Source organism: Panthera pardus, unplaced genomic scaffold, assembly GCF_024362965.1.
Source record: "Panthera pardus isolate Hobbes unplaced genomic scaffold, ASM2436296v1 HiC_scaffold_22, whole genome shotgun sequence".
NCBI lineage: Eukaryota > Metazoa > Chordata > Mammalia > Carnivora > Felidae > Panthera > Panthera pardus.
The window spans coordinates 41,204,934-41,227,974 of NW_026526788.1; the positions used below are offsets into that span (position 1 = coordinate 41,204,934).

The 23,041-nt window shown below is 36.8% G+C and overlaps 1 protein-coding gene across 10 annotated transcripts in view; it reads left to right on the forward strand.

Annotated features, from left to right (window-relative positions):
- NRG3 (neuregulin 3) overlaps positions 1 to 23,041 on the forward strand; it is a 1,050,974-nt gene that overhangs the window by 917,898 nt on the left and 110,035 nt on the right. For 7 of the 10 annotated variants that reach the window (XM_019444764.2, XM_019444770.2, XM_019444765.2 and 4 more), the window contains exon 4: positions 6,897 to 6,923. In XM_019444764.2, coding sequence (XP_019300309.2) covers positions 6,897 to 6,923 — 27 coding nt within the window. The remainder of the gene's footprint in view (positions 1 to 6,896; positions 6,924 to 23,041) is intronic. The other 3 variants (XM_019444766.2, XM_053909648.1, XM_019444773.2) reach the window with 1 other exon arrangement.

The following is a 23,041-nucleotide window of genomic DNA, read 5'->3' on the forward strand; positions in this document are numbered from 1 at the left end:
AAAACAGGCTAGGTATGCTCTGACAGAGTATGAATTTCATATTCAATGGGCAAAGGGGCTGACCCAGATAGCATTTCATTCACTGAATAAATATTTATTGAGCATCTACAAAATGTCAGACTCTATGATAGGCTGAAGTGATAAATCAGTGAGGAAAAGAAGCCACTGGCCTTCACTCCTGGGATTTAAGATACTTTTCCACCCTAAGAATCTAGGAGTCTACAAATATGATCTTTAGTCCTTCAAAGAAGCTTATGTTCTTCCGCTGTTAAAAGGGGCTCAGTAGCACTACTTTACAGGCTTATTTTTAAACAATAGGAAATAGTGTGTGTGGAAGTACCCGTGAGAAAATATGAGAAGTTGAGAAAGTCAATAAAACATGAGAAGATGCTGGGGGAATTATTGTGAGTTCAGGAGCAGGAGCCCTTCGTGCATTTAGCTGTACAAATTTACTATCATTAATCATAGAATCAAAAAAAGTAGTATGTTTTTGAATGGAGATTTCTTCTATATGATGCTAATTCTTATTCTCCGCTCAATAACTGTGAACATGGAATCAGACTTGTCTAATACTCCAAGATGTGTTCACTGGAAAATTCTACAAGCTACTTAGGCAAGATTCATCTTTGAGGAGCGAGCTAGGCAGGTGGTCACTCGTAAACCTCTTTTGTAATCCTATTTCGAGATTTCATTTTATGGAGCAGGCTGCTCATCTTGAGTTTGCCCTGGTTGAACGTGCAGCACAGTCTCCACGGCCACCTTTGCTACAAATGGACATGCTTATGCAGAGAATGAGAAGGGGGTGTGAAATGCAGGTGTCTCTTTGCTTAGCAGGAATCAGCAATAGAGCTTTTGAGAAGAAAAATAGGCCATGTTTTATAACAAGGCCCATGGAAAGGAGAATGGGTCTGTGTGCTTTTCTAGAAAAGTGATTTTGCTTCTTTATGATTGATGACCTGTCTGGTGTGAGGCTGGCCACAGTAATAATGTCAGGGCTTACTCTCAACAGTAGAAAAAGCTGTCAGTTCTGATATGATGGAGGGGAGAGGGGCATTGGGATTATAGAGCTAAAATGGCCACAGGATGTCCTCTGACATAGGCACATCATGCAGGGTGATTTTGTGTAAAATTTATCTTAACTTTATTTTACATGGACAGAAGAACTAAAAAAAAATAAACCAAAATATAACAGGAATTACTTTTTGGAGGTAGTGAGAGAGGTGTCGATTTATCATTACCATGATGTTTTACTTTCTAAACTTTATTTATGAACATGTATAGATTTTTAAAATCAAATATATAGTGCTAAAGTATAATTTAGCAAAGGCAGCATAGAGTTCAGAACTCGACCTGCATTCATCTCCTAACTTGCACTAAATAACTGGGGAAAAAGGTAATATGATAATACCCTCTTCTTTCAGGACACCAGTGCCTAGAGAGGGAATTTCCTGCCTCACCCCGCAGCGCTGTGCTCACACTCTTGCCTGCTTGCCTCCCTCCCCACTGTAGGAACTCAGGCCTGAAAGATTCGGGTCAGGCTGCCACTCTTCTCCCAGTTGTGCATTCTCTCAGTGACTGCCAAGTATCACTTCCCCCTAATGATACAGGTATATGCTCTGGGAGCCTGTGGTGAACCCTGTTCCCCTATCCTTTGACCCCTGAACCTTCTTGAAAGGTATATATGTATTCTGTGGATCCCAAGTATTGCTTCCAAACTGAAGCTTCCCTCAGCAACCACCACCAGGTCCACCCACAGCCCTCACTGTTGCCCTAAGCAGAAACCTTCAAGCCTGTCCCAGCTTTTCCTGCTTTGTCCATCTTACAATAATAAACTGGGGCATACATACCTCTGTCTCAAGATATGGCATCTCACAACCATGTCCATGATCTGGGAGTAAGCAGAATACACGGACTCACTGTTGAAGTGTGAGGCAATTATATCTCTTTACAGCGATTCTAGAAATTACTAGAGAATGATAAGCCCAGGTGTTGGGGGTCAGTAAATATTCAAGACCCAGTTTACCATCTTCGTAAATCCAATTTAGTGTCACCAGTGAAGAGTCATTTGACAAGGATCTGTGGGCGGGATCCACACAGTGACAGATTTGGGTTCTGTTATTAGGAAAAAAAAAAACATTTATAACCAACATGGTTTATAGTTGAGTGGCTGTTTTCCTGGACCCTTCTATGGCATCTATTTCCCTGAGAGTAGATGCCTCAGTCATTAATTCTACAGGTTGCTTCATGGTGAAGTGGTTGACATCCAGGTGGGAAATACGTTCGACTGAACCACTGCTGGGAGAGTCTCAGCACACATTTGAAGGTCTTTAGACATGTTTGCAATGCAGAAACCTGTTGAACTTGAAACCAGTATCCTAACTTTTTTAAACACAGAACAATAATTTCGAGTGGCACGTTTTTCCACATCCCATGTGACATGGTTTTAAACAATCACATTTGGGACTATTCTGTAATAGAATTGCCTTGTTCAGTTACTTGTAACACAAAAATGACACCAAAACCCTATATTCATGTCGTAGTGCCCCAGTGCTGCATTGCACTGAGTCACTCATGGCCAGTTGGTAACATCTTGCCTTGCCTCGCCCTGGGATTGGAATCCAGTTAAGGATTGTCTTTGCTTGTTCTTCCTCACCCTGTCCACACTGAGAAAATTGTTGGTAGCCTCTGTCTGTCACCATATGAAAAAAAAAAGACACTGAATTCCTTGCACATAAGGAACTGTGGACACTTTGGAAATATGTGGGCCTTGAATTTCCGGGAGTTTTTGACTTTCCAGAATATTACGTTTGTCTCTCCAGTCACCTGCCTCGCCCTCAAATCTCGAGAATATTTCAGGTCTGCAGTGGGTTGCAGTCACTTATTAAGTGTACTGACAATTATGAGATTATTTGGTTCAATGTTTGGCACAGATTCAGACACAACTTTTTATATACCCCTTGCTGTATGTACAAGCAAATCACTTCAATTAGAGCAGCCTCATCATGAAGAAGTCTCCCTAGTAACCAATGAAGAATATTGATGATTTGCCAATTTGGTCCCTTGGAGTGAAGGAACCCCCCCTCCACCTAGCTTATATTGGTCACTTTATGAATATACTACGGGTGAGCACATAGATAAGCTGTGCTCCTACAGTGCCTGAGGATACATGAAAATAATTTGTTCTCTTTGGTAGATTAAATAACTCCTCCCTGAACATTTTATTACCTGATAGTTTCATAAATATTAGCTTTTCCTTCATAGGGAAGGCAAATGTAAACCCTGAGTGTCACTCATTGGTGGCTATGCTTAGTCTCAATTGCATTTCTGCCATTTACAGCAATGTAGTTTAGAAGTTTGTGCCCCTCCCCATGCCTCTGTCCCTCATCTGTAAAATGAGGGTAGTGACAATCTTATATGTTTCTGCAAGATAATGTTGAAAGCAATTCCTGGCAATCATAAATGCTCAGTGTTAGGCACCATTATATCATCATAAGGGGTGACTATTCCAAAAGAATTGTAATGTTTACATAGAAAAGTTAATCAAGCTCAGCCATAAAAAAGTTAATATTGCTCAGCCATAAGGAAGAATGAGATCTTGTCATTTGCAACAACACGGATGGACCTACAGCATATTATGCCAAGTGAAATAAGTCAGACGGAGAAATAAATGCCATAAGATTTCACTCATATGTGGAATTTAAACAAGATCAAACAAACAAACAAACAGAAACAGACTCATAAATACAGAAAACAAACCAGTGGTTGCCAGGGGGTTGGGGGGTGGAGGGATGGACATAATAGGTGAAGGGGGTTAAGAACAGAAAAAAAGCTAATCAAACTGTTAAAAAGATAGAAATTACACATTCTAGTACATGCCATAGGGGAAATCAAACTGTTTTTGCTTAAGCTTATATGCTTTCTCTTCCATCCCAGTATCTGTGTAATTCTTGGCATGTACTTTGTTGAGTGAATGAATAAATGAAAACTTAATTGATTAATTCTACCATATCCCTCTTGATGTTTTCATGCAGGCTTGAATATGCCCAAGAAGGCTGTTTGCTTTAAGAAATAGCCAGTGAAGGGTTATGAGAAATATTTTGGTTTATGTTCTGTGTATGACTCAATAGACAAAATTAATTGTTTTTCTATCATGTTTTTCATGGATTTTCATTGATCCTTTTGTATGAAAACAAAGCTTATCAGTAGCTTTAGACCTATAATAAAGATCACAGTTTTTAGTGCTTTAATAAAAGAAGTGTGTGTGTGTGTGTGTGTGTTTGCGTTGTGTTTATATGTGCACGTGAGAGAGATTTTAAATAATCTCTTTATTTATATGTTTCAGTGGCATCAGTTTTCATGAATTTCATTATAAAAATTAATAAATAATTTCTCTTTAAAGTTCAAGAATAAAGGGGTGCCTGAGTGACTCAGGTGATTGAATATCTGACTTCGGCTCTGGTCGTGATCTCACGGTTCGTGAGTTCGAGCCCTGCATCAGGCTCTGTGCCGACATCTCAGAGCCTGCAGCCTGCTTGAGATTCTGTGTCTCCTTTTCTCTCTGCCCCTCCCCAACTTGCACTCTGTCTCTCAAAACTAAATAAACGTTAAAAAGAAATAATAAAAAAAAGAAAATTCAAGAATATCAATGCCACCTTGCTCCATAGTAATTCTGGGAATTCCAACTCTTATAATCAGATGTCACTTTTCTGCTATGTTAAGAGAAGAGAGATTTTCTTTCCTTAATATTCTACTTACCTTTCAGTGTCTAGATAAATTTCAAATTCTGATTTGTCCCTTCTACTGGTCCTGAATTCATTGTGGCTTAAAGAATTCAGATTGCCCTCAAATTTATTAAGCATGCCACTCAGTTCTTGGTGCAGTCTCCAGACTCACAAAGCCTGATTCTCCATATTCCCTGTCACATATAGGAGTGGAGCAGCCAAGGCTTTGGGAACAATTAAGAGTGACGACCATTGGTTCTATTGCCAGCAAAACAGACAACAGACAAAGCGCCATTTCTGAGCCATCTCAGCTCCACTAGAAAGTTATTGTTCAACTAGGCTGGGAGGCTGGTGGCCTTCTAACTGCCCAGTCATATCACTGACATTCTGGCCCACTATTTGAGGTGCTCTGTTCCCATATTTCTATATACTTTCTTATCCTGATCTCTTTCTTATGCATTCTATTCCTACTGTATGCAAAAAGGTTTTTTTAATCATGTGTATTTTTTTCTTACCTTTAGTCCCATGATAAGTAATCTCACTGAAATCCCCGTTTTTAAATACCACAATTCTACTCTCTCTCCAGGGACCCGAGTGCACATAATTGAGAAGTTTCTTATTCACACAAGAACCCAGACATGGTGTTACCAACTTTTCTACAACCTCTTTTCTTTCACTAGCATATTCTGTTTCTCCCAGGAATAAGCCTAGGGGTCCTTGGCCTCTCCTTCCAATGCATATGTTCTGGTTTCCATTATAGTGCTATTACAAAGAATTAAGAGACCTTTGTCTCTGTGGGCTCCTTCTGATGTCTGAATTACTTGAGAACAAAAATCCTGTCTTTCCATGAAAGTGTGCTAAGTATCTGTCATACTATATAGTAAGCAGTCAAAATTACCGTATGAAGTAATGCATCTACTTTGAAAAAACTTTATTATAATCTTTCTTTACATAAAAGACATTTCTTAATTAATTACTTAAAAAATAAACTATTTATGGGCAAATTCATTATGACAGAAAGTAGATTAGAGGTTATCAGAGGATGCAAGGAGAAAGAAATGAGAAACTATTGCTTGGTGGGTGCAGTTTCTCTTTGGGGTGATGGAAAAGTTTTGGAAATACAGTGGTGATGGTGCACAACATCGTGAATGTAATTAATGCCACTAAATTGTATACTTGAAATGGTTAAAATGATGCATATATATATATATATATATTACCACAATAAAATTAAAAAATAAATTATTTACAAAAAGGAAAGACACTAAAATACTCAAGATAACTGAGTGCATATTTTCTAAAAAGAAAAGCTTCTTTGCTAAATAGAAAATTCATAAAAGGAAGCCTAGTAATTAGTCTTAGAAACAAATACAATTGTAGCCATATTTTTTCATGTATTCTCATTTAAGAAATATGTTACTGCAACAAAAACTATCATTAAATAAAACAATGAATTTTAAAAGTGAATAAGTGAATAACTGAATGATTAAAAGGAAGCACCATTTAAATAAACCGACCTCAATAGTTGAATGCCTGGGCACAGTGGGGCCCAGTTTCTCACTCTGCTTATCACAGACAGACATTAGCATTAACGGGTCCAAATGGTCAGCTGTGCACATGCACGTAGAACAGACATGGACACATCTGTCATGCATTTTTGATAGGTAGGAAGCACTGTCAAGTTTCATCATCCTAAGACTCACGGGTCAGACGGGGTTGGGGGGGGGGGGGTGCGGGGGCGTGAATCAGGACCAGGTTTGTGAAGATGAAGAGGGCCTGGTTAAGGTATCATGCATTATTAACATAGAGGTCCAGGTAAATTTATATTGAACAAGTATTCTACCTAAAATATCATGAGTTCTGAAAATAAATTTAGATATTCTTTGTGTAAATGTTTGTTTTCCTCCCTTTTCTTTTTTTTTGCCAAATTTATACCTAGCATATTTGGTAATTGATGCAATATTATTTCATCTGAAGCTCCAGGCTGTTGGGAAATGCCAATCAGTGTTCAGTTTGTTGACAATCTTTAAATTATCTGTCTCAAAAAATGTTAAAATAAAGATATATTCTTTGCCTTGAAAGGTCAATCTTATAACCATTGGCTTCCATGTGGAATTTTTTCTAATCTTTTTCTCTTTTTCTGTTTCTCTTTCTTACATGCTGACTTTGGTGTAGCAGACCACTTGGGGATTGAATTCATGGGTAAGACTACACAATTTGCTCCTTAAATATCCAGAAAAAGCTAAGTTTCATAATGTATACAGTGTATTCCTTCCCCATCTGATTATAATTGAAATGTCTCATCATCAGATGCTGTCAGTAGTAAAAAGTGTTTTTGTTGATTTTTCACTAAGTAGTGGCTCAAAATGAAAGACTTGACTACTTATTGGGAACGCAATTGAATGTTAAGTGCATCTCTGGAACCATACAGAGGTTGGACTTGGCTCCTGGTTTGTTTGCTCTATTTCTCCATTTTCTTATCTGTAAAATAGGGATGACAGTAGTTCCTATTTTACTGAACATGTGAATTGCTTAGCACAATGTCTACAAGATGGCAAACAATAAATGATTGAAAATAATAGGGATGATTTTTAAATGCTGGTTTTTTTTTTTAATTTCTGCTCTGATTCCCTTTCCTTTTGCATGATGACTACTTTGTATACATTATAGTATCAATAAATTTTGAATAGGGGTTATATAAACACTTCCATTTACAAAATTAAAATATTTCTTGTGAAAGTACTTACAGTGAATTGTATGTTTTTAAAAGCACTGGAATGCCTTCCACAGGAATTACTATTATGTTCATAGATAATTACATTAAGAATTGAACATACTTTCTGAGTGTATATTTTATGTAAAAAAAAAAAGAAAGAAATCCATAGGGTTGATATACGCCATGGTGCTAAAATGGAAGGATACTCAGGAGTTAAAGTTAGTGAAGTTGAGAAGACCTAAACTTGAAATCCAAATTAATAATTCTTTGCTTATTTGGCTTTTGTTGAACTTTGGATTTTTGTCTTATATGATATAGATATTAATACTTCCTTCATACATGAGTATGGTTATTGCGATAATAGTTACAAATTTAATTGTATTCATTTATCTATTCATCCATTCATTCAGAAAATAATTATAAAGTGCTCAATGTAAACAAAGGAAAATAATGCAAAATATTGCAAATAAAATAGCAAAAATAGACCAAAAAAACTGGTCCAATGGCACTTACAGTCTAGTAAGCTTACAGATAATAGGTAATAAACTAATAGATATACAGTTGAGGTTCTGAAGACCTATTTCAGGCAAGATGATATTAGCTTGGACTAGTGTGATTGTGGAGGATATGGGAAAAAATGATACACATTTAGGATGTGGTATCAGCAAGTATTTGAGAGGAATTAATGTTGAAGGTTAGGAAAGAGAGATTATCAAGGATAATACAGGGTATATAGTTTGCAAATTTAGATAAAAGGGGGGTCCGTTTACTGAAAAAGAACACTGGAAGAAGAATAGATTTATGGGAGATGTTTTACTAGATTAGGTTTGGAGATGGTGAGTTCCAGGTACCTCTGATATATTGAGAGAACATGTCACATTTACAATTGTATTGCTGGAAGTTTTTAGCGTTAATTAGAGCTTAATGATTTAATATTTATACTAGAATTGATCTCCCCTGTTGTGTAGTATTTTTCATTAGTGCTCTATTATCTGGGTATTATATCATAGAAGAAACAGTTCAATTCCTGCCGGTTTGGGGTTTTGGTAGAGAAATGACATGAAAAATAAGGGCAATGAAATTCAGGATAAAATTCAAATGAAACATCATGGAATGTAAAGTTGGTGTGGAAGGAAGTGACAAAAGGGTGGCTACCTGAATATAATCAATGAACACTTATGATGGGAGCACTCAAACACGTTGTTGTCATGGAAAGGCGACTGTAGTCATATGGGTCAGAAATTATAGAAAATTACAGACAGGTTCGTGTAGAAGAGTATAAATTGTTGAGAAGGATATATGGCTTGTACTTTCCTCTTTTACTAGATAGTGGGGATTAGTAGCATGGAAGTCTGAGTATTAACAGTCACTTTGAAGATAATAGGTCCTGGGCCTAATGAATAGAGAAAATTGCCCCGGTGGATTGCGGTCATTGCAGGCTTTGAGAATAGAGGCTTCAGAAGTTGGTTATGCAGCAGAATGACTGCATATATAGGAAACACCATGTAGCTGATAGGTAGGGCTGGACTAACTTCAGACCCCACAAATGGTGTAGCCATGGTTATAGCAAACTAAATTGGTGCATCAGCGTTAACTATAATTGTTTAAAAAAAAAAATCCACCCGTCACCCTCCTATTGGGCTTTTCCTGAGGAGCTCCAATGACACAGTTACTTTATGGTAACAATTTGCTATGGAACCAAGATATGTATTAAAAAGTTTGTGTTAAAACATATAAAAGACTTCAGGATACTGGTAGGTGAAATATAATAGGTAATTATGTAGTTCATCTATATAAATGTCAAGACTAAGGTTATAGTGGGTCATGCAAAACTGGGTGTCAAATCAGAGGAATGAAGCCTTATAGGAAATAAGTTCTCAGTGTGTGAAAATTTGACTCCAGCAATAGAGATTGCCTTAAATGGAAGGGGGTGGGCAAACAATCAGAAATGAATATGTAGTATGTATACAGGTGACAACTAATGAAGGCTTGTTTGAAATGGTGAATAGGTTAATGAATAAACTGTTTCCACTGACCTTACTAGTTCTGGACACTGTTCACTCCCACGCATTTCCTAACTGAATATGTGAAATTCTGTGTGTTGCTTTGGGAACAAATATTTTCAGATTTAACTTGTGATTTTAGAGTCCATATGGGTAAAATTATTTGTACTGAAGGTGGTATCATCCCAGTAATATGACATCTCTAGCATAAATACAGCTGGGAAGCGGAAATGTAGGCATAGTCTCTATAAACTTAATCATGTCAGTATATTGGAGTACCTACAGTGCTAAGTGCCAGTTGTGTTTTAATGAGTTCTAGAATACCTTTCTTCTCAACTTTCATCATTCTTACTTTGGGCAATGTTAATTTCATCTTTCTTGAGTTGGAACACAGATCACAAAATGATGATCTGAAGCACACAGCTCTTTCCCTAAGCCTTTGTATTCCCAGTGGCCAAGTCTATGTTATTGATCAGACTCAAAAGCTGAATACTTTATGCAGCTTAATAAATTCCTATTTAAAGCAGGAACTTCAAATCGTATGATTTGAATCATACGATTCAAGAATCCTATTATTATTTAATCAACCTATATTTCTCACACTCACTATATGCCAGATGTATGAGATATTGAAGATGCAGATATATAAGCCATATCCTTTAATACCCAAGGGCTCTGAAACGAAAAAGAGAGAAAAACTACACATAATGGAGGTGATATAACATATCAAAATGACATAGGCAAGGTACAATGAAGGAACAAAATGAATTTTAAGAAAGCATCTAAATGGGTTTGGGAAATTCAGAGACAGCTTCCTGGGGGAGGAGACATGTAAGCTGAGTACCAGCCAAAGTGGATAAACTGTACTGAGTGATGCCATAGTCAAGATAGTACCAGCTCTGTATTACTGCTACATTACGGTGAGCCTTGATGTTTCAGTCTCTCTATCTGGATCTATAAGCTCCTTAGTGTCACTACTCTAGGACCGGAGAAAGAATGTCAACTTCAGTAAAAAGGCTTAACCAAAAAAACTGTTCTGAGTTGATTTAATAATTTTAAGGAATAATTATCTTATCACATAAGCCATGCTAAACCTAAAGTCCATAAAGCTGTCAGCATTCAACAGGATTTGTCCTTAATTATATTCGTGAATTTTTCTTATTGATGCTTCTGGGACTGGCACAATGAAAATATCAACAATAAATACTGTCCTGGAATACACTATCAGTTAAAAAAAAGAAAGTTAACTGACGTAAATAGGGCAGGCATTTGAAGGTACGTGAAAACACAAAATTGAGTTTGTGAAATAAATGTAAAATCCGAGTTTGTATTAAGTCAGTCATGAAAAATATTTTTGGAATTAATGACTTAACCTACTCACCATGCATGCATGAGGGAAAATTGAGATTCTTAAGGTAAGATGTCCACAGTTTTCCTCACAGGGTGAACAGATCAGGAGATAGAATAGACAAAACTTCATTGTAAGCATAAATACTCATTGAGAAATCCACCCAAACATCCAGAGAAGACAGATGGCCAAAGGGCATGTCAAATTGGCCAAAGCTTGGAAGGCACATTGATCACGAAGAGGGATTTCTCATCTGAGAAATATCTGGCTACAGTGTCAGGTGCTCAATCATGGAGCATATCTCATTATATCCATTTGAGCTATTTGTTATGCAGCTATTTCTTTGACAATGCCCTGATGCATTGGATGCTGTAGGCATCAAAGATGTTTGTATAAAAGCAGGTGCAATGCCATTTGCAAACATATTAGCAAACCACAGGGAGAGCTGAAGATTGTGTGGGAGATATTTCATGCAAATCTCTTCCATTCTCATATGGAAAAACAAAATGAACTCTCTGAGTTAAATGTCTTATTTGTGATTTGACATTGTTTTAAAGATAACAATGTATTTATGCAAATTTTGATTGAGTAAGCCCTAGTACAATTTGTTTTTAAATCAAAAGACTTATAGAACTTGGGAAAAGCAGAATTTTAACTAAAATCTGAAAAAGTTATTCTAGAATGATTTGCATTTTGAAGTTGAAAAAAGAAAAAAGAATGAAATGCTGAGTTTGCTATAAGGAGAGCATTAGAAATGTGTTATAGTGAAACTGTATGGTCTAAAATATGTGTATAGTTTTAGAATTGATAAGGTCATACTTCATCATATATTGGGTATCTCTTTATTCTGTCATGTAAAAAACATTGTTTTAGGATATTTTAGTAAGTGCTGAAGACTGGTTTCTAATTCTGTCAGGATGATATAAAATGGGGATATTTTCCTAAAAGCTACACTACTTATTATAAATGATTTGGTGTGTGTTCCTTTAAAGCTAACAGGCTCATATGTCAGTCAATGAGTTCATACATAGGCCAAATTTGTGACTTGGCATTAGAGATACAGAGTGATGATTCTCTTTCTTTATGCTGAAATTTCTGAATTAGATTTATGTAGAAAAATGTTTTCATTCATTTAAATATATCATGTTTTCTTATAAAACAAAAGAGCAATTTATGGATTAATGTGTCTGTATTTGTATGCGAACAGTGTTTGCCTGTTCATGTGCCCTTCTTTGCCATATTAAGCTACACAAGAAATTAGATGTTTCAGAGTAATAAAAGTTAACATTATTTAATGTTAAATGTCATTTAATGTCAAATTTTATATCATCCAATTGAACTTTTTTTTTTTTTGAGAGAGAGAGGGAGGGGCAGAGGGACAGGGAGAAAGAGAATTTTAAGCAGGGCTTTACCTCACAACCTGAGATCATGACCTGAGCCAAAATCAAAGTCAGATGCTTAACTGACTGAACCACCCAGGCACTTCATATATCATCTCATTGAACTTTAGAAAACAATGAATGAGGTAGGAATTCTGTAAATCCTTATCTTGTAAATGACAAAACTGAGGCCTGTTTAGCTGAAATATCTCATCTAAAGAGCCAGGAAATTGCAGGTATACAGGATTTGAACTTAAGTCTGTCTTCCTTTCGAGCTCTTGAATTCTACTGGTGACTAACTGCTGGGCATGTCACACAATGAGGGCTTCAGGATTACTCAAAGAGGTTGTACTCTGGCAGTGTTTCAAATGGTAGTGAACTTCAGTATCTAATCCTAGGGTTTAAAGGTTATGTTTTCCAAGTACCATGAGGGTACAAAAATCTTGGGTGGTAACCCATGTTATCCAAGCTACAAGAAAATGAAAACTGAACCAGATGCCAGTCTTTAGCTTTACGTGCAGAATTATAACTGCCAGGTGCACAAAAAGGCTCCCATTGGCTGATCACTGCAATATGTTATGTAGGGTAATCTATGGAAATGTGTTGTATTTGAAGATTTCTTGGTAATTACAGACTGTGTTGAGTGACATTAATCAGGTGGTCTTAACTGTTGAATGCCATTGGGGTATAAAGGCATTACACATTCATCTCCTCTGATAAGAGACATTTGCCAAATGGAATAGTGAGTTGAACCATCTCTCCAATGATTTCCCAAGATTCTGCTTAACAAACATTTACACAATCTTACTTTCTAAGTTATTTTTCTCTTAGTAGTATGGCTACTCCCTCTCTCATTACACTATCATTTTTTGTTAACATAGGTCTCAGTACAAGTGCCAATAATTCAGCTCCCTTAATCACAAACACCTCCAAGTGTTTTTCTCTTTTTCTCTTTCTTTCTTTCTTTCTCTTTCTTTCTTTCTTTTTTTTTTTTTTTTGAATGAAGCAATATCTCAACTTGGTTTGGTTCTTTTTTTTAAGTTTATTTTATTTGTTTATTTGGGGAGACAGGGGCAGAGATAGAGGGAGAGAGAAAATCCCAAGTTGGCTCTGCACTGCCAGTGCAGAGCCTGATGCAAGGCTTGAACTCACAAACTGTGAGATCATGACCTGAGCTGAAGTCAAGAGTCAGACACTTCACTGACTGGGCGACCACGTGTCCCTAGTTTGGTTGTTCTAAAGTTGCCTCACCACACATTTAGAATAATATTTTGATATCATAACATTAATATAATATAATATAATATAATATAATATAATATAATAAATACTATAATATAATAAATACTATAATATAATAAATACTATAATATAATAAATACTATAATATAATAAATACTATAATATAATATATATGATTAATCTAATAGTAGTTATTAGCATATATTTGTACCTCCAGTAGTTAGCAGAAAAGTCTCTAAAGGTCATGACTATAAGTGAAATAAGTTTAAATCTGACACAATTTTCAGGTAAGAATGAAAACTTTCAGTGGTCTTCTTTGAGGAATGGCTACAACCAAGAGATGTACTGGAAAATATGCAGATATAATCATTTTGATTTCTACAAAGGAGAAAATGGACATTTATGTAAATACTTTTATAGATCAGATCCAAAATTGGTTAATAAAAATTCATTTGCAGACACTGATAAAAGTATTTTTTTGTGAACAAGTTGGAAATAAAGTATTGTTCACTGAAAGCAGACATAGGACTATCATATTTTTGCTAAATTAACATTATAATCTTTTAGAAAGCTGCTAAATGATTCAATTGGGAGTTTCTGTGTAGACTACAGCAAAGCCTGGATAGACTTCCATGAACTTCTTTTATAATGTGATGAAGCATAGATTATATCAATTTAGTGATAGGTGAATTTGGGGCAATGAAATCCTGTATGTAGGATCAAGATCAACCATGATTGGAGCTTCCCGTTGCTTCTAGGGCAACATTTTATTAATATAATGAATAAAGCCATAGCTTAAACACTTAAAAAATTATGGGATGCCTGGGTGGCTCAGTCTGTTAAGCATCCAGCTCTTGATTTCAGCTCAGGTTCAAGATTTCACAGTTCATAAGTTTGAGCCCTACATCAGGCTCTGTGCTTCTTGGGATTCTCTCTCCCCTTCTCTTTCTGTCCCTCCCCTGCTTGTGCATGCTCTCTCTATCTCTCAGAATAAATAAATAAACATTTTTAAATAAATAAAAAATAAACAATTAAAAAACACTTGAACTTTTTTTGAACTTTTTATAAGAGGTGACTGCTATTTTATTAGATAAAATTAAGATCTAACAGAAAGAACTGGATTTTTGGATTGTCAAATTGGACTCCAAAGAATGTGAGATCTTAACCAGTATCAAGTTGATTACATACTTATGCCAATTAATCTAAAATATACTTAAGTTCATAGTAGATTCCAAAGACCTTCTTAAGTATGTTAGGAAAAAAAAGAGTAACAAAGATGTTCAGCTTATTGGAAAGTAATTCCCAATAAGGTTAAAAAAAAAGAAAAAAAAAAAAGGACTGTTATATCCAGTTCTCCCTGATAACTGCTTCTGAAGTCAGATGAATTTTTGCATTGGAGAGATTGACAAAAAAAAAAAAAAAAAAAAAGAATGATGAATTAAATTGTTACGGAACCTGGTCTGGATCACCTGGCTGAAGCACCAAGTGGCACTCCGAGATCTTGGAAGGTAGGCGGTTTATTTCACACCAGCAGGCTGAAAGGAGATCACTCTCCAGAGGTCTGAATTCGAGCGTCCGCAGAGGAAACAATTTATAGGCTGTTAGTTCCGCATTCCGCATTAGTAGTAATTTGGCGCCATGCAAAGGGGGTAGGGAGGCTATGGTTGGGGACTGGAATTTCCTTATCAGTCCTGTGGGTTATCTTATAACAGATTTTTCCCTATCAGAATATCTAAAGATGCAGCAAAGATAATACTGGTTCTCCCCAATAGGCAGAGAGGCTGCTTTATGGGTTCACAGTAGTGCAGTTAAAGTCAGACTGTGTGGAGCCCCTTTGGGAGTTCACCCTTGCCAAGCCAGAGCCGCAGCTCAAGACAGGTAAGACAGATTCTCAAGGAGTTCACAACTCAGTGTAGGGGACAGAATCATAAACCAATTATTCCAATTCAATGCAAAAAAAAAAAAAAAAAAGACTTTAATTGAAGGGTTTTTGTTCCTTTTTCTTTTACAAAAGGCCAGATGAGGGTTCCTAACCAGCTGCAGGATATTGACATGTGTTTCATACGCACAGAAATAGTTCACATCCTTGCGGGAAGTACTAGGTTCTGCAGTTTTCTGCTGAATGATTTTACAAAGCCTTCAGTATACTTCTGTCCATTCATAAATCTTGGAGAGAAAGCTATAGTAAGCAATATCTTATGAATATTTTTTCCAGAGAAGCATATGTCACAGAACTAGGATTTCAGAAACTGTACTCTCATAAATGCTGGGAGAAAGTAACACAGAGGAAGGAGCATCCACATCTCCTTAGAACAGTCGGGGACATCTTTATGTGGAAGAATAAATAAAATGTATTCCTAAAATTGGGGGATGGCAGAAGGAAACAGGGAAGGGAACAAGGTAGAACACAGGTAAATAAGAGCCGGAAGAGAATGGAGGTTTTAGGAATGGTGAGGAGTCCCAAGTACTTGGAGAAGCATAATACATCTGCAAGGGAGTGTGGTAGGTAATGTGGTTGGTCAATTAGGTCAGAACAAATTATGATGACACTATGCCCTTGGAAAGATGTGTGATTTTATCTCCTTGTGAGAGAAAGCCTTCAGAGGTTTCAAGCAGATAATGATCAGATTAGCTTATTCTGGGCAGTGGCTGTGTGTAGAAGTTGCCTGGAGGCATTGTGTGCAAAACCCCAGCTAATGGGCCAAGCTCAAAGTTTACTTCAAATAGTCACCAAATGCTTGCTCTTTGAATAACACTGTGGGCATTATAAAGATGAATTGCCATTTAGTCTGTGTCAGGCACAGAGAAAGAGGCAAGGGCAGAACACCTGGGAGGGTGTGGGGATGAGGAACAATGAGCAGAACCAGGGGCACAGGGGACCTTGATCTGATCTTTGAGAAAAGGGTAGGATTTCCATGGGCAGAGGAAGAAACATCCTAATGAGGATGTTAAAATAAACAGGACCAGGATGAGATGATTGGGGGGGTGGGGGGGGGGTGGGGGGGGTGGATATTGGTCCTTATCAACAAAGGCAATTTGCATTATAATTTAATTTAAATAACATTTAACTTTTTATTTAAAATTTAAATCCTGTCATTCCCCAGCATGAAACTTTCTAATGGATTTAGAATTAAATACAGACACCATACGTTGTCATGCCAAGTCTTCCATGATCTGGTACTGCCTACCTCCCTGACTTCACTTCCTACCACTGTGGTTCCAACTCACTGTTCCTGCCCTATGAGCCTTCTCTTTGTCCCTCTGTCTACCTCAGCTACTGTACTCATCTGCACATGCTTCCTTCTCATTATAAAGCCTTCAGTTCAAATCCACTTTCTAATAAACTTTCCATTGCATTTCCCATGTCATTCATATTAGCCCCTTCTGTTTCTTCTATATCCTTTATTACTAACTGGTTCATTTGTCTACTTTTTATTATGAGTCTCCCTACTAGAGAAGCTCTAGTGGGAACAAGACTTATCCGCTGTTGCATCTTTACTCCAGTGTTTAGCATAATTATAAGAACTCAATAAATATTTCTTGAGTTGATTTTAAAATGAATTTAAATAATGTATGGTTTTCTTAACTCTTAATGTAATTAAATGATTTTTTAAAAATTCTATAAGCAAAATATCAATGAAACCCAAGGCCATATGGTTTAGTTCTAGATAACTCTCAGTCAGTCACCAATATTCTTTCTGGAGATTTCCCTCTGTTTAAGCAGTGGGTGGCATCTGAGGACTTCTCAAAAGTGTAGCTTCTGGCTTACTCAGGTGTTCTATGTAGCCCTCGATGTGGTCCAGTAATCATAGAAGATCTTGACTGACCAGGTAGGTTCTTAAGGAATAATAGCTCGTGAACTGTTTGTTCTCACTCCTAGGTCCATGTTTTCTGTTTGTGTCATAGTTGCAGTTTGAGATACTGAGAATAATGGGATATTCTCAAGCGGATAGAATAACATAATTCAAGAGCTCTCAGCTTTTTCAATCCCAGACACGGGGCAGCTTGTTGCAAATGTCAGTTCCTATTTTTAGCCTCAGATATCTGATTAGGTCGTTCTGAGATGGATCAGGCTCCTAGTATTTAACATGATTTTGATGTAGGAAGTCTCTCCCTCTGTGGTGAGAAGCTTGGACATAAAGGGACAGAGAGACTTGGTTTAATTCTGGCTCCACTAGTTAGTGTATGTATGACGTGGGACAAGGGATTTATCATCTCTAATCCTATAGTTACCAGTCTGTGTAAGAGGGATGATGGCATCACCAATTTCATCAGGTTGTCGTGCAGATCTAAACACATGAAGCATATAAAGTGCTTAGCACAAAGCCTGGTGCTTATTAAGTGCTTATCAAAATGAGCTGTTCTAACTCCTGTTCCTCCAGGGAACAACTTCACTGATGAGGATTTCTGACCCATATGCTCGCCAAGGTTTGTTTTCAGGTTGTCTACATCACTCTGATTCTTCTGGAAAAGGGAAATTGAATACTAATGTTCTCTTTACTGTGTGCTAATTTTTACACCTTAGAAAGTAAGGACTCTAGAGTTTCCTTATAGAATTTTCCAGGGCATTCCATGTAATGTCAGCTATGTTTTCATAGGGTCAGCTCTCTGCAGAGTAAAGTCGGTGAAAGCTAGAGATCTCTTTTCAGAATTTGTTTCTAAAGATGTGTCTTTATATCTTCTACTGGGTTGTGTAGGCTGGCTACTTTCCCTTCATGAATATTTCCAATGGAATCAGACACAGGTGAAGGGGGTCAAGTCAACTTTTCTTGTCCAGAGAAGCTGCCCACTTGGATGTTGTACTCACTCTTCTCTGGGGGATTTCATTCACTTTATTTCCTTGGATGAGTCTTTAAGCAGAAGACTGTACTGTGTTGAAAACATATCAAATATAGACTCTTTTTACTGATAAAGCTTGCTAACACTTATGAGAAATATAAAGAAGAATTCACACTTGCTAATATTAGTGTGACTTATTGGCACAGTAGGTAATTTCACATGAGTTATCTCATTTTATCTTTCGAAGTTATCAGAAATCTCAAATATGTGATATAGAAAATCACCATCATCTGAATGACTGGAATTTTTTGGTCCAGGAAAAATTGATCCTGTATTTTAGTATCCTGTGGAAATACCAGATTTGAAGAGCCGCTTGGTATGTATTCAAGGAATGTATTAATTTGATAGATGAATGGATAAAGAAGTTGTGGTGTATTACTCAGCCAGAAAAAAATGATGAGATCTCACCACTTGTGACAATGTGAATGGACCTAGAGGATATTCGGACTAGTGCATCAATGTGAGGTTGCCATTATGAGAAACAAAGATAGGCATGCAGGGCAAAGAAAGTATACAAAAAAACCAGCACAGCAATTTGTTCTCATTGTTTCATGAAACAAGGCCAGTGGAGGTAAAAGCAATATGCTCAAGTGATACATAGTAAAGATGAATTTATAACTCAAATCAAATATCTCCAGAGCTTAAATTCCTCCCATAGTTCTGCCCACCAGCAAAATGGAAGAAGGTATGTTCTCTGCAAATGTGATCACACTCTCTTCACTGCACCTGTGCTGGGCTTCATGCATACTGAGTCAGGGAGACACATGTACTCAACTAGGGCCTCAGCTGTAGGACATGCATTGTGGTCAGGGTTGCCAGATTGAGCAAATAAAAATCCAGAATCCCAAACTGAAATTTGAATTTCAGATATACAACAAATAACCATTTAGTGTGGATATGTTGGATAAATTACAGGTGACATACTGTATAAAAATTATTTGTTGCTTACATAAAATTCAAACTAGTTCAGTCTTGAGTATTTTACCTGGTAACCCTGACTTTGGGACCATGAGCACGGTGAAGGGTAGCCCCCTTCTGACCCATTTCTATCTCACACTTCACTCCCCATGAAAACCAAATGAAAGGTGATTTGAGGAATACAGCAAGATAAGCAGAATTAATGGGGAAGATGAGCAGGAAGGACTGGAGTCAGAATGTTTTGCGTGTCTCAGGGTAACTCTGCTTGTTATGGAGAATTAGGCAAAAATAATACTAAGCTGTTCCCAAATTATCTCTTGGTAGCTGTGGATATTTAACATAGCAAATGCAGCCTCTAAACTCATTGGTTCTGGGCTTTATAAGTCCTGCTATTACAGCAATTGATGAAGTATTTTCAAGTCAAGTTCTTGTTATGAGTGACATAATTTAACACCTCAAATATGGATGCTTCGGAAAACAAATGGTAACAGGCTAACTTAGCTTTGAGAAAGAGAGGAGCATTTAACTTACCAAACGATGCATTTCAAGGCAATATTAATGAAGTAATAACAGCTGTGTCTTTATCTGTTCACCACCCATTCATTTCCGCATTATGTTCAAACTGCTAATTTCAGTTACAAACATTTTTATGAGAATATGGGGCTTTTTGCTCCTACCAGAAAAAATCAAGGTATCTATTCTCTGGAGTCATACTATGGAATCAGAGTTGTGGTTCAATGATTCCACTTTTCTATTGTTGTGAGGAAAAGAGATGCTATGAGAGGCAAGCAGTGTGATGGAAAGCAAGTATATATTCTGCAGCCAGGCAGATATGCATCAAATGTTGACTTCACCTTTTATCTATTATGAGCTATCTGTCTACCTTCCTACCTACCTATCTATTCATGTGTGTGTAGACTAATATCTCTCACTCATGATTCATTAATATAAAAATTGATGATATAACACATAATATATGCATTTATTGGCATATATTAGGCCTTCAGATTATGTCTTCCCTTTTTGTATTCCCTTACGTGTTGCATTGTATTTGCCTAGGGTAAACTAATCTGTGTATCTGTGTGTGTGTGTGTGTGTGTGTGATCGTAAACCCTCAAGGACAGAGAGCGCACCAGCTTTGTGCTTAGGCAGCCCTCTCCAACACTTTCTTGAAGACTTCCCCTCTTGCTTCCTCTGTTGCCTTCTGGGGATATTTCCCAAGGAGATACAGTCGAGAGGGGCAGAAGCTCCTCCAGATATGTCCCCCCAATCTGTCCTAAGCCCCCCATGCAAGCAAACCTTCTGCCTTTCATAGCCCTGGAAAATTAGGAATCTTCTACACAGAGAGAATAGGTGTTTGTGTGTGTGGTATTAATTCCAGGGTCGTGCAAGCTCTGTCTAAGGAACTCTCACCTTATTCTCTGATCCTTTTGTCACATTCCTCCAGGGGAGTTTTTGACTCCTGGAATGGTACCAAATACCAGAGCATCTTAGGCCCATCTTGACTCACTACTTAGCTTCATCTCCTCTGCTCAGTGCCCTTCACAACCATTCAAACTCACATTTGCTTCTTTGAACACATCTCTCTGACTTCACTGCGTGTGATTTCTTTATGCCACAGAATTAAGGCCCACCACCCGTGTCTAACACGTCCTTGTGTGGATATCTGCACATCCTTTTCCTAAGGTCATTTTTACTTATATAATTATATGACGCTCCAGGATGTAGAAGACATAGTTTAAAAACTAGTTAGATGACAACATTAATTATCAGGGAAATGCAAATTGAAACCACAGTGAGGTACAACATTACACCTGTCAGGATGGCTAGAATCAAAAAGACAAGAAAAGCATGTGGATAAATAGTACCCCTCATGCACTGTTGGTGGAAATGTAAATTGGTACAGCCAGCCACTGTGGAAAACACTATGGAGGTTCTTCCAAAAATTAAAAATAGAAATACCATATGATCCAGTAATTCCACTACTGGGTATTTACTCAAAGAAAATGAAAATACTAATTTAAAAAGACATATGCACCCCTATGTTTATTGCAGCATTATTCACAATAGCTAAGTCATGGAAGCAATCCAAATGTTCACTGATAGATGAATGGATAAAGAAGTTGTGGTGTATTACTCAGCCAGAAAAAAATGATGAGATCTCACCATTTGTGACAATGTGAATGGACCTAGAGGATGTAATGCTAAGTGAAATAAGTCAGAGAGAAATAAATACCATATGATCTCAATTATGCGGGGAATCTAAAAAATAAAAGAAACAACAAAAAGCAGAAACAGAACCACAAGTACAGAGAACATACTAATGGTTGTCAGAAGGGAGGTGGGGTAGAGGATGTGCAAAAATGCGTGAAGGGGGTGAGAGATACAGGATTTCAATTACAGATTGAATAACTCACAGGAATAAAAGGTACAGAATGGGGAATACAGTCAATGGTATTGTAATAGCATTGTATGGTGACACATGGGATTTGATGAGTATAGCATGATGTATACACACTTTTGGAATCCCTATGTTGTATACTTGTGTGCCAATGTAGCATTGTGTGTCAATTATACTTAAGTAAAAAAAGGAGGGGGAATCTAGTTGGATGATAGGTTGATTTATTTGGAATGTGTTATGTAAGAAGACTTGCTTTTTTTTTTCTTATTCAAAAGCAAAACCCTTGGAAATTACATAATTATAAAAAGGAAATTTTTTATGATTAATATCAAAATTATGTATTTTTAGGTAAGTTTTCCAACAATTACCCAAACTCTTATTCTATGAACAAGTGATGTATTAATATTAATTATAAACTTGAAAGAGGCCTCAGAGGTCTGCTGGTTGAACCTGTCCCTTTAACAGGTCCCTTTTAACGTGGATGGTAGCCTGGTTCCCTGTGTGGCAGAGTGCTGTAAAGTTTTAGATTCCTGGTATTGAATCTTCTTTTAATTACTGGTATTTCAACTTCTGGGTACATTAATTTCCTTGGGCTGCAGTTTTCTTGTAGACAAGACAGGGATAATAGGAATACATACTCCAACTACTGTTGGAATCATTGAAAACAGTTTCTCTAGTCAACCTATATCTATTCTTTGATGTATTCCTTCACCCGATATTCCTTCTCATATCTCAAAGATAATTGTCATGGCCTATCTTATCAGTATCTTACTTGTTATGATATTATTTTAAACTATTTATTTCCGGTGTACTTTTTCTGGGAAAAAGCCAACAACTGTGGTTGGTCAGTATCTCTTCAGAAGTCTAAACCTATTTCCCAAGGTATTTTCAAATTTATATGAGATAAGTCATGTCTTACACTTGGAGTAGCCTATGTGCACAGTAAATTTTCCAAAATATTTTGATTTATCTACTTTTATTCTTTGCACACTGTAATTTTGATACTTTAGTTGATAATATAATTTGCTTATGTTATCTCCATCCAGGGGCCATTTTTGTAGTGTGTGTGTATGTGTGTGTTTCCCAGTGACTTTCCCAAATATGCACATTTTATATGGTAGAGACTATAGTGTAGAGTCCTTTTATATGTTGTTGTGTTATATTGGTATTTATTTGTTGGGATGCTCACTGGGTGTTATACATAAGCAATGAATCATGGGAATCTACCCCTCCAAACCAAGAGCACACTGTATGTACACTGTATGTTAGCTAACTTGACGATAAATTATATATATATATATATATATATATATATATATATATATATATATAAAATTTTGTTTGGATTTACCTTGTAATTTGTTTTGACTTTACATTTAAAAAAATTTGTGTTTATTTATTTTTGAGAGAGAGAGACAGAGTGTGAGCAGTGGAGGGGCAAAGAGAAAGGGAGACACAGAATCGAAGCAGGGTC